Source organism: Phocoena sinus, chromosome 20 (genome assembly GCF_008692025.1).
Source record: "Phocoena sinus isolate mPhoSin1 chromosome 20, mPhoSin1.pri, whole genome shotgun sequence".
Classification (NCBI taxonomy): Eukaryota; Metazoa; Chordata; class Mammalia; order Artiodactyla; family Phocoenidae; genus Phocoena; species Phocoena sinus.
This window is the reverse complement of record NC_045782.1, coordinates 44,360,290-44,377,125: the sequence shown is the minus strand read 5'-3', so window position 1 is coordinate 44,377,125 and position 16,836 is coordinate 44,360,290. Positions and strand designations below refer to the sequence as shown.

The 16,836-nt window shown below is 51.6% G+C and overlaps 2 protein-coding genes across 5 annotated transcripts in view; one reads left to right on the top strand and one right to left on the bottom strand.

Annotated features, from left to right (window-relative positions):
- The window catches only part of ICAM2 (intercellular adhesion molecule 2), a 34,180-nt gene extending 21,635 nt beyond the window's left edge, over nucleotides 1–12,545 (top strand). For all 4 annotated transcript variants that reach the window (XM_032616366.1, XM_032616364.1, XM_032616365.1 and 1 more), the window contains exons 2-5: nucleotides 4,831–4,934; nucleotides 6,664–6,930; nucleotides 8,061–8,381; nucleotides 9,059–12,545. In XM_032616366.1, coding sequence (XP_032472257.1) covers nucleotides 4,874–4,934; nucleotides 6,664–6,930; nucleotides 8,061–8,381; nucleotides 9,059–9,237 — 828 coding nt within the window. In that variant the 5' untranslated portion in view covers nucleotides 4,831–4,873 and the 3' untranslated portion in view covers nucleotides 9,238–12,545. The remainder of the gene's footprint in view (nucleotides 1–4,830; nucleotides 4,935–6,663; nucleotides 6,931–8,060; nucleotides 8,382–9,058) is intronic.
- On the bottom strand, nucleotides 10,687–16,365 carry PRR29 (proline rich 29). The gene is made up of 5 exons (XM_032617496.1): nucleotides 13,303–16,365; nucleotides 12,936–13,011; nucleotides 12,648–12,754; nucleotides 11,756–11,807; nucleotides 10,687–10,995 (listed from the first exon to the last, which is right to left on the bottom strand). Exons 1-5 carry the CDS (start codon nucleotides 13,615–13,617, stop codon nucleotides 10,721–10,723), a joined length of 825 nt encoding a protein of 274 aa, XP_032473387.1. The 5' UTR covers nucleotides 13,618–16,365; the 3' UTR covers nucleotides 10,687–10,720.
- Nucleotides 16,366–16,836: the final 471 nt, after the last annotated feature.

Here is a 16,836-nt window from a genome sequence, read left to right as displayed (position 1 = left end):
GGTGCCCATAGGTGTGTGGGTTTATCTCTGCGCATTCTATCCTGTACCATTGATCTATATTTCTGTTTTTGTGCCAGTACCATACTGTCTTGATTCCTGTAGCTTTGTGGTATAGTTTGGAGTCAGGGAGTCTGATTCCTCCAACTCCGTTTTTCTTTCTCAAGATTGTTTTGGCTATTCGGGGTCTTTTGTGTTTCCATACAAATTTTAAGATTTTTTGTTCTAATTCTGTGAAGAATGCCATTGGTAGTTTGAAAGGGATTGCATTGAATCTGTAGATTGCTTTGTGTAGTATAGTCATTTTCACAATATTGATTCTTCCAATCCAAGAACATGGTATATTTCTCCATCTGTTTATGTCATCTTTGATTTCTTTCATCAGTGTTTTATAGTTTTCTGAGTATAAGTGTTTCGCCTCCTTAGGCAAGTTTATTCCTAGGTATTTTATTCTTTTTGTTGCAGTGGTAAATGGGAGTGTTTCCTTAATTTCTCTTTCTGATATTTCTTTGTTGGTGTATAGGAATGCCAGAGATTTCTGTTCATTAATTTTGTATCCTGCAACCTTACCAAACTCATTGATTAGTTCTAGTAGTTTTCTGGTGGCATCTTTAGGATTTTCTATGTATAGTATCATGTCATCTGCAAAGAGTGACAGTTTTACTTCTTCTTTTCCAATTTGTATTCCCTTTATTTCTTTTCTTCTCTGATTGCTGTGGCTAGGACTTCCAAAACTATGTTGAATAAGAGTTGCAAGAGTGGACGTCCTTGTCTTGTTCCTGATCCTAGTGGAAATGCTTTCAGTTTCTCACCATTGAGTACGATGCTTGCTGTGGGTTTGTCATATATGGCCTTTATTATGTTGATGTAATTTTTGTTTTTTATTTGCCATGCCACGCAGCTTGCAGGATCTTAGTTCCCCGACCAGGGACTGAACCCACACCCTCGGCAGTGAAAGCTCAGAACCCTAACCACTGGACTGCCAGGGAGTTTCCATTTGGTTTTTTTTTAGATTCCACGTATAAGTGAGATCATACAGTATTTGTCTTTCTCTGTCTGACTCACTTCATTTAGCATAATACCCTCCAGATCCATCCATGTTGTTGCTAATGGCAAGATTTCATTTTTTATGGCTGAATAATACTCCATTGTATAGATATACCAACCACATCTTTATCCACGCATCTATCAGTGAACACCACCAACAGTACACAAGAGTTCCCTTTTCTCCATATCCTTGCCAGTGCTTTTTATTTGTTGTCTTTTTTTTTTTTTTTTAAACAATTTTATTTTATTATTTTTGGCTGCGTTGGGTCTTCATTGCTGCGCACAGGCTTTCTCTAGTTGCAACGAACGGGGGCTACTTTTTGTCGCGGTGTGTGGGCTTCTCATTGCGGTGGCTTCTCGTTGCCAAGCATGGGCTCTAGGCGCGCGGGCTGCGGTAGTGGTGGCACGTGGGCTCAGTAGTTGTGGCGCACAGGCTTAGTTGCTCTGTGGCATGTGGGATCTTCCCAGACCAGGGCTTGAACCCGTGTCCCCTATGTTGGCAGGCAGATTCCTAACCACTGCGCCACCAGGGAAGCCCTATTTGTTGTCTTTTTGATGACAGCCATTCTGACAGGTGTGAGGTGATATCTCATTGTGTTTTTGATTTGCATTTCCCTGATGATTAGTGATGTTGAGCATCTTTTCATGTCTGTTGGCCATCTGTATATCTTCTTTGGAAAAATGTCTCTTCAGGTTCTCTGCCCATTTTTTTTTAATTAATTAATTTATTTGGTTGCGCCAGGTCACAGTTGCGGCATGCAGGATCTTTAGTTGTGGCATGTGGGATCTAGTTCCCTGATCAGGGATTGAACCTGGGCCCCCTGCATTGGGAGTGTGGAGTCTCAACCACTGGACCACCAGGGAAGTCCCCTCTGCCCATTTTTTAATAGGGTTTTTTTTTTTTATGTTGAGTTGTATGATTCTTTGTATATTTTGGCTATTAACCCCTAATTGGATATAACATCTGCAAGTATCTTCTCCCATTTAGCAGGCTGCCTTTTTGTTTTGTTGATAGTTTCCTTCATTGTGCAAAAAGCTTTTTAGTCTGATGTATTTGTTTATTTTTGCTTCCCTTGCCTGAGGAGACATATCCAAAAATTATTGCTAAGACCAATGCCAAAGAGCATGCCGCCTATGTTTTCTTCTAGGAATTTTATGGCTTTTTTTATTGGGATTTTAAAAATTATTATTACTGGTTCAGTTACATTACTGGTAATAAGTCTGTTCATATTTTCTATTTCTTCCTGATTCAGTCTTGGGAGATTGAACGTTTCTAGGAATTTATCCATTTCTTCTAGGTTGTCCATTGTATTGGTTTATAATTGTTCACAGTAATCTTTTATGACCCTTTTTATGTCTGTGGTGTTTTTGTAACTTCTGTTTTGGTTCTGATGAGTTTGGCTAAAGGTTTATCAATTTTGTTTATCTTTTTGAAGAACAAGCTCTTAGTTTCACTGATCTTTCCTATTGTTTTTTGTTTGTTTGTTTGCTTTTAGTCTCTATTTCATTTATTTCTACTCTGATCTTTATTATTTCTTACCTTCTATTAACTTTGGGTTTTGTTCTTCTTTTTCTAGTTCCTTTAGCTGTAAGGTTAGATTGTTCATTTGTACAGTCTTCTTTTTAATCTTGTAGTTATGTAGTTATTTTTATTCCTAATAATGTTTATTTGTGCTTTCCTTTGTTTATAAGTAAATTTCAGCAGAGATTTGCCTGTTCTACTGGTTTTTTCAAGGAACTAACTTTTGGTTTTATTGATCCTGTCTACTATATCTTTGTTTTCTATTTTATTGATTTCTGTTCTTTATTATTCTCTTCTGAGTTTACTTTTGGGTTTACTTTGTTGTTCTTTTTACAGCTTCTTGACTTCTTACTTAAATTGGATACTTATTTCATACACTTTTCTAATACAAGCATTCAAGACTGTAAATTTCCCTTTAAGTACCACTTTTGATGCATCCAACAAATTGCAATCTATGATATTTTCATTATCACTCAAATCTAAGAATTTTAAAATGTGTCATTTATGATTTTTTCTTTGACCCATGGATGAGTATGTTTTTAAATTACCAAATATATAGGGGTCTTAAAACTTATCTTTTTGATGAATTTGTATTCTCTATAGGTGCAGATCAGGCTTTTACATTGTATGTTTCAGCTCTTCCATTCATTTATTGATTTTTTTGTCTGCTTCATTATTCATAATTGAGAGACATTGTATTAAAATTTCTTGCTATGATGATGGTTTTATCTCTTTGTAATTCCTTCAAACTAAGTGCTTACAAGTTTAGAACTATTATAATTTCCTGATGAATTGACCCTTTAATCTAGGTACTCACTCTATCCCTAATAAATATCAATATTTTTGTCTTAAAAGTCCTCTTTGTCTGATATGAATAGACCTTTTCTGGCTTTCTTTTGGTTAGCTTTTGCCTGGTATATCTTTTTCCATTCTTTGACTTTCAACCATTCCATACTCTTAATCATTACATGTGTCTTGTAAACAATGTGGAACTGGGTTTTCTGTTTAAATAGTTTTAAAATTGAATCTGAGATGAGAATTTAGGAATGACTGAGTATATGACTTCCACTAAACCCTGCTAAGAACTGAGTTTAAGAGCCTGCATTTTCAACAACAATGCATAGTCGGTAAGAACTCTAACCCAGAAGGTTGCCTTCAAGGTAGTGTGTTTGAGCTGCTTTTTTTTTTTTTTTTTTTTTTTTTAGACTTTTTTTTTTCCTAAGAGCAGTTTTAGGTTCACAGCAAAACTTAGGGGAAGGTAGAGATTTCCCACAAACCTCCTGTCCCCACGCACACACAGCCTCCCCCATGACCAACGCCCCCCCACCCCCCGACCAGAGTGGGACATTTGTCATGACTGGACACGTCATTATCGCCCACAGTCCATAGTTTACATTAGGGTTCACGCTTGGTGTTGTACACTCTATGGGTTTGGACAGATGTATAATGACACACATGTACCACTGTAGTATCATACAGAGCAGTTTCCCTGTCCTAAAGGTCCTCTGTGCTCTGCCTGTTCATCCCTCCCTCCCTTCAATCCCTGACAACCACTGATCATCCAACCAACTACTCATCATTCCTAAATTCTCACCTCAGTTCTATCACCTAATTCACCTGAGCCCCAATTTCCTCAGATGCACAATCAAAATTTGTAGATTTGGTGTGATAATTAAATGAGATAGTGTCTTAAAACCTTAACTTAGTCCCTAGAAAAGAATAGGTGTCAGTTAAATGCTAGTTTCCTTTTCCTTCCTCCTTCTCTTAGTAATCTGAAATCACGTTTAGCTGAGAAAAAAAAGAGAAGAAAGTGCCCAGGGACAGGGGAGGGTAGGGGGCAGAGGAAGGAGGTGAACATCCATCTATTGCCTCCCAAACCCTATTTCCAACATGGAAAATCCCTACACAGAGGGGACTCCCACAGTGTGTCCTGTGGGATTTGGGGCTCCCCAGATCTGAGGCTTGTAGGCAGCGCTGTCCTATGTGTACACACGGCGCACGGGAATCCCGTGTGCACACACGTCACTCACACACACGTGTGCCCCCGGCGCTCCCCCCATCTGCCTGGCTTATCAGCTGCTTCCCAGCTTCCTCTGCTTGACTTCTTACAGACCTGGGACCCTGGGAGCCGGCCTTCCACGTGGCCTCCCCAAGACCACTCAGATAACGAGAGGAAATGTGGTCATCAGCTCACAGAAGGCTGGGGGTTCCGGCTGCGGCTCCAGGCCCCCACTCCCTGACCTCCTCCCTCCCTCTCTCTCCAGGCGGCTCTCGGCTGTTCCCTGTGAGCCGTGGACGCCACTCGAGATGTCCCCTTTTGATGGCTGGGGACTGCTCTCGGCCTTCCTCGCCCTGCTCTGCTGTACAGGTGAGCCTGGGGTTCCTGACGGGGCGCGTGCCAGCCAGGACCCCCTCCCCTTCAGGCAGGGAAGGGGGTCCCGGTCCTGAAGTCGCTGAGGCTTTGAACACAGAGGCCGTCCGCCACGGGTACAGGATGCCGTGCCAGCCTGGCTTCCCCATGACCCTGGGCAGCGGTTAGGGGTCCTGGCCTTTTGGGAACCAGACCCCATAACTTCATGGTGTATGGATGTGGCAGGCTGTGGAGACTAGATGGAGAGGTGAAGGGAGGCTGGGGTTCAAGGGCAGGTGAGGGCACGCCCCAGCTAGTCTTCAGAGGTGGCCCAGGGGTCAGCAGAGGGCAGCAGAGGGCATCACCTTGTGGCGACCATGAAAGTGAAAACGAAGCCCCTTCCAGGAGGTCCAGGGGACCATGAAGGAAAATGCCTCCGTGTGCTGAGCACTCTGTTTTGGACAACCTGCCAGGTGCTTTCACGACAACCCTGCAGGAAAGGGATTACTAGCCCATTTGACAGATGGAGAAACTGGGGCTCAGAGAGAGAAAGCACTTTGCCCAAGGCCACACAGCTGGTACCTGGCAAACTCAGGTTTCAAATCCAGCTCTCTCTCCCTGCAAAGCCCCTCTTTTGCCCCTTCATTATATGCCACTAGCTGAGGGCTAAGTGGGGGGGTCTATGGGTGTGGCAGGAGCACAGGACACAGGACGGGCCCAGCTGGCTGGGATCAAGGACCTTCTGGTCTTCACCGAGTGGGAGGTGAGCGCGGAAGGCCTGAAATGCTTCCTGCCTGAAACACTTCTTGGCTCTGCGCCACACACAGGGTATTGTGCTGAGTACAAAGGGAAACATGCGAAATCTGGGCCTTGCCTCCTAGAAGCTCCAGAATGTCCAAGGGAGAGTCAGCATGAATATGAGTCATTTGCAAGGTGGTCCCATTACCTTCCTGACCTCGCCTCCCCCTCCTTCCTCCTCGCTGAGCTCCAGCCATCTGGTCTCCTCCCCACCCAGGGTCTCTGCGATGGTGGTTCCCTCCCCCCAGATACCTGCCTGCCGGGCTCCCCACCACCACCACCCCGACCTCCTTCATTCTTTGCTCAAATGTCGGTGTTTCTGTGAGGCCTGTGCTGACTGCACTGTTTAACACGGCAACCCCACCCCACTCCCTATTTCCTTTCCTAGGCATTTACCACCAACTGACAAGCTGGCTAGTTCACTTTTTATTATTGTCTGTCTCCTTCGCTGCAATGTGAGTGCCGCAAGGGCAGGGTTTGGTCTGCTTTGGTCCCTGCTGGATCCCCAGAGCCTAGAACAGTGCCTGGCACACAGCCGGTGTTCAAAAAGGATTTGCAAAGAAGAGAGGAAAGGAGGGAGGGAAGAGTCGAACCCATGGCCATGGGGGCTCAGAGGACACAGTCCACCTCCATTTCAGAGAGGCCTTCGTGAAGGAGGGGACATTTGGGCTGGGCCTCGTAAGTCAAATAAGATCCCTCTCCATGGAGATAGAAGACGTGCATGAGAAAGACTAACCTGGAGGCAACGAGCGGGAGGAACAGCAACCAGAGGCAGGGAGACAGCTGCAGGGGGGTCACAGTCTCTGTGGTCTAGACCCAAGGCGATAAGGTCTGAACAAGGGGAGAGGAGCAGAGGGGACCTCTACCCCTTATCAGACTGCCCGCTGCGGGCAGCTCCACTGGGCAGGGCAGCAGGGACTTCTCCTGCCTAGTGTTTCTGGTCTTCCAGGGTCTGGCGAGGAGGCGTTCGAGGTACGCATGTGGCCAGAGCAGCTGATGGTGGAGTCCGGGGAGTCTCGGGTGATTAACTGTAGTACCACCTGTACCCAGCCCAACACCGGTGGTCTGGAGACCACCCTACACAAGACTCTCCTGGAGGAACAGGGTCAGTGGAAGCTGTATGAGGTCTTCAACATCTCCCAGGACACAGATGTCATTTGCCATTTCACCTGCTCCGGGAAGCAGGAGTCCACGAGTCTGAACATCAGTGTGTTCCGTGAGTGCGGCACCGCGGGGCCCTGCTCCCCTAGGCCAGGGCCTGTGTCTACCGAACGCACGCAGAGCTGCTCTGTTACTGCTGCTGGGTGCTCTCGTTATGGCCCCCACTTCCCTGGGCTCCTGGGCTCAGAATCTTCTCACACCCTCTCCTGGCCTCCTTGAGCCTGTTGGCAACCCTGGTTTTGAGGTTTGCTCAGAGGAGGACAATTCAAGCAAGGTTTAGACAAATCTAAAAGCTGTTTCCCATGCCGTGCTACAGTCTCCTCCTAGCTTGGTAGCACCCCATCACCCGAACACCCTGCACCCCATGACAAGCAGTGGGGGCCCCATCAGGTGGGCTGGTACACTCTGCAGTAGCCCACTGGCCTCCCGGAGAGAAGGCTGAGGCGTGGTTTTATCTCCCCCTGAGGGCCCTTGGCAAATGTGTGACCATCACACACATACCTGCCCAGAGGCCATGGAGACCTTGGATAGACTGGGATTCTCTCAACAGCTTGGCACCAAGGGTATCGCTCGAAACTGTCATCAGTGGATCAGATGAATAGAAAGATGTCCTGTATCTAACATATTATCCTGGGGTAATGGGGGCAAGGCATTCTGGTTCAAAAAGGAACCCAGGGTACCACCGAGTTTAATAGCTAAGGGCTAGAGGTAGCTCAGAACCCGATCCTGAAGAACCAAGGCAGGTCTGACTCCGGCCTCCACCTCTGAAGTGAAGAATCTCACAACTCATGATCCAGTTCCAATGAGTACTCCCTTCTAAGTCTCTCTCAGCATAATTATCCAACCATTTAATTTTTGAAATTTGTATTTAATTTTTGGAGAGGAAGGAGACAGGTCTAAAACTTTTATATCTTTCTAGTTGACTATACAGATTCTGGACCTTTTCTTTGTAGACACCAGGCTACCTCCATTCTTGTCCATTCCAGAATTCATGTCCATAAAACAAGCACCCAGTACATCCTTCACCCTGAACTGCTTCCTCCTTCCTCTTTTTACACTTTAGAGCAGCCAGGCCCCAGCCCACTTCCTGAGAACACTGTGGTGATGGGGATGGTCCTGGCTGGGTGGAGCCTGCTGGAACTGCACCCCCATCCTGACCAGACCTTGCTTCCTTCTTTCCTTCAGACCCTCCAAAGCAAGTGCTGCTGAAGTTATGGCCCACTTTAGTGGCTGTAGGGAGATCATTCACCATCCAGTGCAGGGTGCCCTCTGTGGCACCCCTCGAAGGTCTCACTGTCACCCTGCTCCATGGCAGTGAGATCGTATACAGCCAGACCTTTGTGGGGACAACACTTTCCCCCCAAGAGGCCATGGTCACCCACAACACCACGGCTCACAGGGAAGACGACCGCCGCAACTTCTCCTGCCGGGCCGAGATGGACCTGCGCTCTCGCGGCGGGGACCTCGTTCACAGCGTCTCAGATCCCCAGGCGCTCGACGTCTATGGTGAGGGGGAGCCCCCGGAGGAGGAGGGAAGGAGAGGGCATTCACTTTCAGCCCCTCGTGGGAGGAAAACGCCTCTGGCCCCACTCTCTGCCAGCTCATGGGGAGGCACCCAGGAGCTTGATCCCAGGAGTTCCCTGGAGCTCTCTCCAAGTTGCCAGCTTGGACCCCAGCTAGCTGCTTGGCCATTAACAAGCTGGGTGACCTTAACCAAGTCAAGCTCCTCTCTCTGGCCTTGGCCCCTCTCTGCAATGACAAATGTAGCCTGACTGACCCTTAAGATCCCCTGGAGCCCTGCTGTTCTGTGGCTCTAGATGACCTAGATGTTCTCCGTCTTCTGAGAGTTTGGTAGAAGCTCCCTCAGCTCTGCCCAAGGAGGGGCTCGGCCTGGACCACGCCACTGTCCAGGCTGTGGTGTCCAGCAACCACGCGCTGGTGCCAGGAGCTGGCGGCAGGGGGACATCCGCCCTTACGGTCTCACAGAGGCCCAGCTGGTGGCCTGGACCCCGGCCCCCCTTCCCTCTAGTTGATATACCAGTTGCCACTCACCTCTGCAACACAGGGTGACTGCAGAATGACGAGGGGTGGGTGGGTGGGTGATGGATGGACCTCTACTCCCCCTCTGGCCCTGGTACCTGGGGCCAGAGGACTTCTAAGACCACTGCCCTCTCCCTCCCCAGAGCCCGCACAAGACAGCCAGGTGGTGGCCATCATCACGGTCGTGTCAGTGCTACTCTTCTTGTTTGTGACATCTGTCCTGCTGTGCTTTGTCTTTGGGCAGCAGTGGCATCAGAGGCGGACAGGTACCTACGGGGTGCAAGCTGCCTGGAGGAGGCTGAGGTGGGCCTACCGGGCATAGCCTACGCGAGTGGCGTGGCCACCAGCACGGCGGCCACTGGGACTCAGCATGGCTCCTTAGGGCTGTGGTTCAGCCCTGGCTGAAGGACCATGACAAGCAGCAGAGGATGTCAGGGACCCTCCCTTTCCTAGTCTGAATACAAACACCTGGACTTAACCCTGTGCCTCCTCCTGGGAATGGTCAGGAAGGGGAGCCACCAGGCCCGGCTGGACTTCGGTCTCCAAATGTCCCCTCAGCCTCCCTCCACCCTCTCCTTCACGGGGGACTTCCAGAGCCCCGGGGAGCCCAGGCCCTGGGGCACCTCCATGCTGACCAGCCCAGGCACCAGACGCCCACCCTCATCGGACACTGAGCGACTCATTCCTACTGAGGGTGGGTGGGGAGATGCACCATGGCCCAGAGGGGCAGAGAGACACTCTGTTCCCACGTGGCCCTCTGGGACCGCAGGCCCTCTGTGTCAGAACAGGGCATGGCTCTGACCTTTACTTTCTGTCAACAGAGCCAGCTTCCAGGGGTAAGCATGGGGGCCCCAAGGGCTCAGCTTCAGGATCTCCTCAGCCAGGCCTCCCCCATCACTCTGGGCCTGCAGAGAGCCACGGACAACAAAAGCTGTCCTCGCCTCTTACCTCCTGCTCGGTGGTTGGGCCAACCCGAGACGCCGCAGCGCTGGCCATCCCTCGGGTGGGGGGTGAGGGAGTGGAGGTCGAGGGAGGGCTCTGGTTCCCAGGCCTCTGCCAGCCCAGGCAGCAATCACTGGGACAGGGTTGGGCTGTTATGTGACCGCCAGGGCCTGGACACTGCTCTAAGGGGCTCTCACCCTGAAGCAGAGATCAGGCTGGTGCAAGGTCTCCGTGGGGTAGAGAGGGGACTGACTGACCTCGGGGAGAGGGCCTAGTTGGGGCTGAGGGGGTAAGAAGGGCTGCCAGGCATAGGTTCAGGGTTAGAAAAGCACTAGTGGGGCACACAGGGGCTCCAGGGCTATTTCCAGCTCTGCGATGAAGCTGGCATGGGTCCTGGGGCTGATGTCTGTCCTCACGGTAGGCTCTCGGCATCATAGTAGTCTGGGGGGAGACAGCACCCTCATCGTGACTCCCTCCTGCCTCAGTGGAGCCCAAGGAGGAAACTGGAACAGGATAGGCCGGTTGTCTGCGGCCATGACAGTAGGGGCCCTCAGCCCCACAGGGCGCATGGCCTTCCTGGCCTTCTGATCCACCGCCAGGCCTGGGCCCCACTGCCCACCCACCTGGTCCCTACCTGAAGCTGGGGGTACATCCACACCCACAGTCCCTGTGGCGCTGGGGGGTGGAGGCGGGGGCACGGCTCTCCTGGGACAGGGAGAGAAAAGAAAGAGCCCCGTCAGAGGCCCCAGGCTAGCCTCTGGAATTTCACCCACAAGTTTCCCCACTCCAGCCTGACCCCTGGCCAGCTCTTCCAGCCCAGCCCCAGGGCAGGGCCCAGGCAGCACCCAGCCCCCTGGCCTCACTTACGTCCCCCTTTTCCCAGAGGTAGAAGGGTAGTGCTGAACCCTGGCCAAGTGCTGCAAGCAGGGCTGAGGTAGGGGAGGGGAAAGGAGAGGGGCCGGCCAGGAGAGCAGGGGGCCCAGAGCAGGCATCAGGCAGGGCAGGTAGTGGTGGTGGAACACCAAAGGCCCCTCCTCCTGGGCTTCGGTCTCCTCCTCCTCTTCATACGCTGCCTCCTGTTGACCCTCCAGGTAGACCTGGGGATTGTACAAGAGGGGAGGGGAGATGATACAGGATCACGCTCTCCCTGCCACCACTCCTCCATTCCTCTAAATTATTTCTCCAGATACCCAGCACAAAATAGCTACTGTTTTTTGGGCATTTACTACACACAAGCAAGGCTCTTTGGAGACATTTATTCCTTATTTTGCGGATGGGAAAAACTGAGGCTTGGAGGTTAAGTAACTTTTCTAAGGTCACCCAGCTAATAAGGCCAAGCAGGGACTGGAGGAATCCAGGTATGACTCCAGAGCTGGGGCCAGGAGTCCAGCAAGCTGCCCCTTGCCTAGGATACAGGGTTACGGACAGGGTTCTTGGACTCTTTCATCAATAGAAATTGATAAGAAGCCAGCCAAGGAATTCAGGCTGGGAATTCACTGGGACTCACGCTGCAGGAGGCAGTGAGAACAAGAGAGGTGCCCCCGCTCGCTCCCCAAGGAGAGTGGGCTGGTTCCTTAAATGGGGAGAGGGGCGGGACTGATCGGTGGGCTGGGCGGGAGGGGAGGCTTAGGTGGCCCGCCCACCCTCTTGGTGGTGCTGTGTGCAGGAATCATGCTCAGTACCCTACTTCTGCACCTCAGAAATGGCAGCTGATTGGTGGCCTTTTTGTATCTTATTGTTCATAATTGCCCCACCTGCGCATGCGTGCCATTATTTTTAGTCTCATTTCCTTTGTATTCTGCGGCTCGAAGAGACGTTTGTCCAGGTGCAAGCACTGCAGCACTGCAGCCAAGGGTCCCAGGTCCCAGCCTGTCTCAAGCCCCAGTCCCTGGACCCACTTGTGCCCCACTTGTTGAGGTAGGGCGCTCCTCCCAAGGGCCCCCTGAGGGCCTGGGGGTGAAGGGGTGGCAGCAGCTCCTCAGGGTCTCCCTCTGCCTCGACTCCTCTGACCGGCCCCTCCGTGAATCTCTGTCCGCTCCCTCCAAGCTGACAGGCATCCTCTCACCACCCGGCTGTCACCCCTCCAGACCTCTCAGGCTGCCCACTGCTGGCTGAATAAGGCTCAGCCTTAGAGCTCCTCCCCTCCCATGCACCCATCCCCTCCCCCCTCCCCCCCCCCACATATACACAGGGTTTCCTCCATTCTGTCTCCTGATTCTGCCCCTGCCCACCTAGATGGTGGACACACCCCTCACCTCCTCCAAACATCAGAATCCTGCCTGGCTTTCAAGGGCTGGTTCTAAGGCCACTTGCCCCTCCAAGGAGATGCTCCCCATGCCCCAACCAGGTGGCCCTCACACTCTGTGGCAGTCACAGCCAAAGTTGCCTTGTATTCATAGTCATTCATTTATTCATTCACTTGTTCAACAAATAGCCACTGAACCCCTAATAAGTATCAGGCACACTGCAGGCCCAGGGTACGATGGTGCCTGCCCTCCTGGGTCTGCAGTCCAATGGGGGAGTCACTGCAGGGAAACCTGGAAAACAAGACCTGAGTGGTCTGGATTTGGGGGCCCGCTACCTCCACTCCATGGAGGCTGACACGGGGCCCCGGCACATAACGGATGCCAAACAGACCTAGCCAGATAGATGAGGGCTGGCTTCTGGCTCCCCTGTTGCCTGATCCTTTTTCTCAAGGCGGGGGGAACCCTAAATGGATGCCCGCCTCTGGCCCTGCAGGTGGGCAGCCCTGGTAGCCCACCCCCACTCCGCCACCTCCAGCCCACGCACCTGCGGGCCGGAGCAGGCAAGCCCCTGGTTGAGCGCCGCGGCCACCTGGCCGCTCAGAAGCAGCTGGTGCGCCTGCGCGTTCTGCAGCAGCATCAGCTCCAGCAGGCCTGGGGGACGGGAGTTCAGCAGGCCCGCGCCGGAACCCCCCTGCTCTTGCCCCGACCCCAGGGCCTTTTCCCCAACTCCAGCTTCGCGGGGGAGGGCGGGGGAAGGAGGGGTGCAGCAGGGACGCCCAGAGAATGTGCCGGGCAGAGTGGGGTACAAAGTGGGGAGATCCCGGAGTCTCACCTTCCTTCACGCGGCCCGGCCGTGGGGACGGAGGTGGGATGGCCCACAGGAGGGGCTGCGGAATGGTCACCCAGGGCTGGGGGGAGGGGGAGACTCAGTCAGACTAGGTGGGGAAGGGATGGGGACCCCCTCGCTCCCCACGCCGTTGAGTCGCTTCCCTAACCTCGCAGGAGCTTCTCCCCTCCGCGTCCCCATGGCCTCCCTGTCAAGTCTCTTCCTCTCTGGCTGGGGTCGCTCTCCTCACCCACCCCCACTCCTCCAGGGTTCGGACCCTCCAGGGACAGCTCCCCAAGTCAGCCCACCGCTCCACCCTGCCCCCAAGGCCTTCCAGGTAAAGGCAGGCTCTGGTCCCCGACTCAGCCTTCACCGTCGGGGCTGCAGTCTGTGCTGGGTGATGACCCCAGCTCCCTCCAGTCCCCGAGGCCATGGCCAGCTGCTGCGGATCAGGGTTACCTTGACGACACTGGGCGACGCCAAAGTCTCCTCCTACGCATGCGCAGGTCCCGCCAGCGTTCCGGTGCCTGGGGCGTTCGCCCTTTGTCGCCGCCTCCTGCTCTTCTCTCTCCACCTCTAGGGACGACGGGTCCCGAGGACCCTCACCCCCACCCCCGGAGGCCCAACTCTCTCCCAGATGTCCGCATCCAAACCCCCGCGCCGTGGCTGCCTGGGCATCGCGGCTCATCCCTCGCTGTACCTCGCACCCTTGGGCATCCCCGGCACGGAGCCTGGGGGGCCGAGTTTGTTGAGTGAATGCGTGAGTGGCTGGGGAGGCCCGCCCCAACTCGGACACTTGGTTTTTGGGGCCCAGTGCCCAACGGACTAGGGTGATGAGTTAGGAGTAGAGAATTCTGTTGGAGCAGGCTTGGGGGCAAGGGGCTGGTGAGTGAGGAGGGCAAAGGATTTGCTCCCTGTCGCTCTGAATCAGAGGGCTGTCCTGCGGGCCAAGAGTGGTTTCTGGAGGCCACCAAGGAAGGAAACGCCAACCAAGTTCACGGAAAAGGCTGGCCCCTGTTTGCTCCCTGGTTCCTGGTCAAGGGGAGCCACTGCTCCAAAGAGGTGGCAAAGTCTGGGGAGTTTAACATCAGTGCCCTTCATCCCGGAAAAATTACCAACGCTTGCGTTCTTTCAACAGGAAGTTATCGAGGTCTTCTTTGCTTAAGAACAGGTGAAGGGAGAGATCTATTTCGGCAGCTGTGACCATCCTAAGATAGGCCCTGAGCAGCCGTCGAAGAAAATCCAGACAGGAAGCTGGGATTAGCACCCCAGAGTTGCCTTCCCCCACCCTCCACTCCTGTTCAGCTCCCCTTCCCAGAAGTCCTGGTGTCTAGAGCCAGAAAGACGATTCCCACCTCCTCCTTTGTACCTTCACCCCTGTCTCCAGGAGATGGGGACTGTGGGCATTAGCTGTCCCCGTGGGTCTTATGGCCTTGACAGCCGTCATCAAGCTGAGATCGGGCACCATGGTCACAGGCCCGCAGTGAGCGGGAAGGACACAGAGGCACGTCTTTCCATCTCCACCCTCATTCCAGGGAGAAAGATGAAACCAACCCTTATGCTCACCATCAGCAAACTTTGACCCAGGAGGTGCCTGTGTGTGCGAGGTGCCCTTCTGAGCACTGTAGACACAATAGTGTATCCTCGCTGGTTCCAGCGTTGTTGGGGAAGTGAAAAACTCCCCTGAAAGGAGAGCAAAGATGCAAGACTGTGCAAAGTGCCCTCTGAGTGAACCATACAAGAAGGGATCATGAGAAAGAGAAAACTCGGTCACTGAAGGGTGGAGTTCTGAAGGAGGTAGAGATCCTTGGGATGGGGCCAAGCAGTGTGAGAGGGAGAGGGCAGCCCAGGCTGGGAACACAGCCAGAGCAAAGGTGCAGATGCGGGAATGGACAGGGCCTGTAGAGATCCAGTGGCTCAAACTGCCTGGCTAGGGTAGGGGATCTGGGCCGAGGGAAGTTCCAGGCAGACACAGGACAGACTCAAAGGCCAAGTTATAGAAGTGAGGCTTTGCCATGTGGGTACTGGGAAGCTCTTGGTGGGTTTTGAGCAGGAGAGAAATAAGGGGACGATGTGTGCACAGCCACATTTTGGAAAGATTTATCTTGGTTGTCATATCTTTGTTTATGTCAACCAGAATTAGAAAGAACAAATGTCTGATGGGATGTGTCCTCCCAATGGAATACTATTCCACCATTGACAATTTTGGTATAGAACAAATCTGCTGATGTGGAATGATGTCCAAGAGAGCCAAGCAAAACAATCAGAAAGCATAGTAACATCTTATTTTTGTCTTAAAAATTATATGTATTTATATGCATCTCTGGGGGGCGGGGGAGAAAGAGAGGGAAGGAGGGAAGGAGGGAGGGAGAGAGAGGGGCAATTATAGAGAAGCTGTCAGGGCTGCCCATACCCGCCAGCCTCCCCACTTCTTCTCCACACCTTCACAGTGCTTCCTGGGATCTCCTGCCAAATAAACTTCTTGCTGCCAAATCCTTGTCTCAGGCTCTACTTTTGGGGGAATCCAAACTTAAGACACCAGTCTCCCACTTTCACCATTTCTGCTGCCCAGGCTGCTGCTAACTCCTGGGAAAAGCTATTCTAGCAGCTCTCTGATAAATTTGTGTTCAATGACATGAAATACCAAAGTCGACATTGAAGTACATTCGCCTGGGAGTATAATGGTCCATGGATTGAACTGAGGCAAAGCTGGAGGCAGGGAGGCCAGCAAAGAGGCCACCTTCCTTCCCTGTAAAGGAAGCTCAGAGCAGGCTGGAGGTGGCTGTAGAAAAGAGGCAGGAAGAGGTGATCATTTCAATAACTCAGATATAAGATTGCATGTTAATCTTACATGAGACTTACTTGTATTTTGGAAGGCAGGGTTGAGATAAAAACTACCTGGTACCCAATTAGAGGTGTCAAAGGAAATTGAAGCATTTGTCCTTTGAATAATGGGAAAACCACACACTTATCTGGCAGCGCTATTTTGCTTACAGATCTAGCTTCAGTCCAACAGTGGAGGAGGTGCCTTTCTGGCTACTTGTCCTGCCTACTATTATTTTCTTTGGGGTGTTGAACACTCCACCTAATCTCTTTCCATTCTTCTCAGTGGGGACTCATTTGCATCTTCAATTTTTTGTTTTGGGTTTTTTGTTTGTTTTAGTGTCCCAAAACAATATGTACCGAAAATCCTCCCTGTTGCCTTGGTAAATCTATTCCTGGAAATAAACTAGACATGGGAAAAGATTTCTACTCGTATGTGTTCGTTCCAGTGTTACTTTTAAGAGTTGAAAGCTGAACGTTACCCAATGTCCCATAATAGGGAAATGGTTATGTAAATGGAAGTAATTCACTCCAAGGAAGAGTTTGCAGGCATTAAAAACCATGGAAGGGGAAAAAGGGCTCCCTCCTCTCCTCCTTAGATGGAAATGCAGAGAAAAGTGTCCTTCTAAGAATTCAAGGGGAGGGACTTCCCTGGTGGTCCAGCGGTTAAGACTCCACGCTCCCAGTGCAGGGAGCCTGGGTTCGATCCCTGGTCAGGGAACTAGAGCCCGCATGCCACAACTAAGAACCTGCATGCCACAACTAAAGATTCAACTAAAAGATCCCACATGACACAACGAAAGATCCTGCTTGCTGCAACTAAGAGCCAGCACAGCCAAATAAATAAGTAGTTAAAAAAAAAAAAAAAAAGAATTCAGGGGAAATGTCTGTGTGGTACAGATGAGGAAGTGCTGAGCAGAGAGAGACTGACCCAGTAGCAGTCTCTTTTTTTTGACCCATTTCCTAAAAAGGCACAAATTGGAAGGAGTTAGAATATGAGGGTTGAAAGAGAGGCGCTAAATACTGCTTTGCAGAATTTCATGACTAACTGGATTTGTGGGGAGAATCCTTGAAATTATAACAA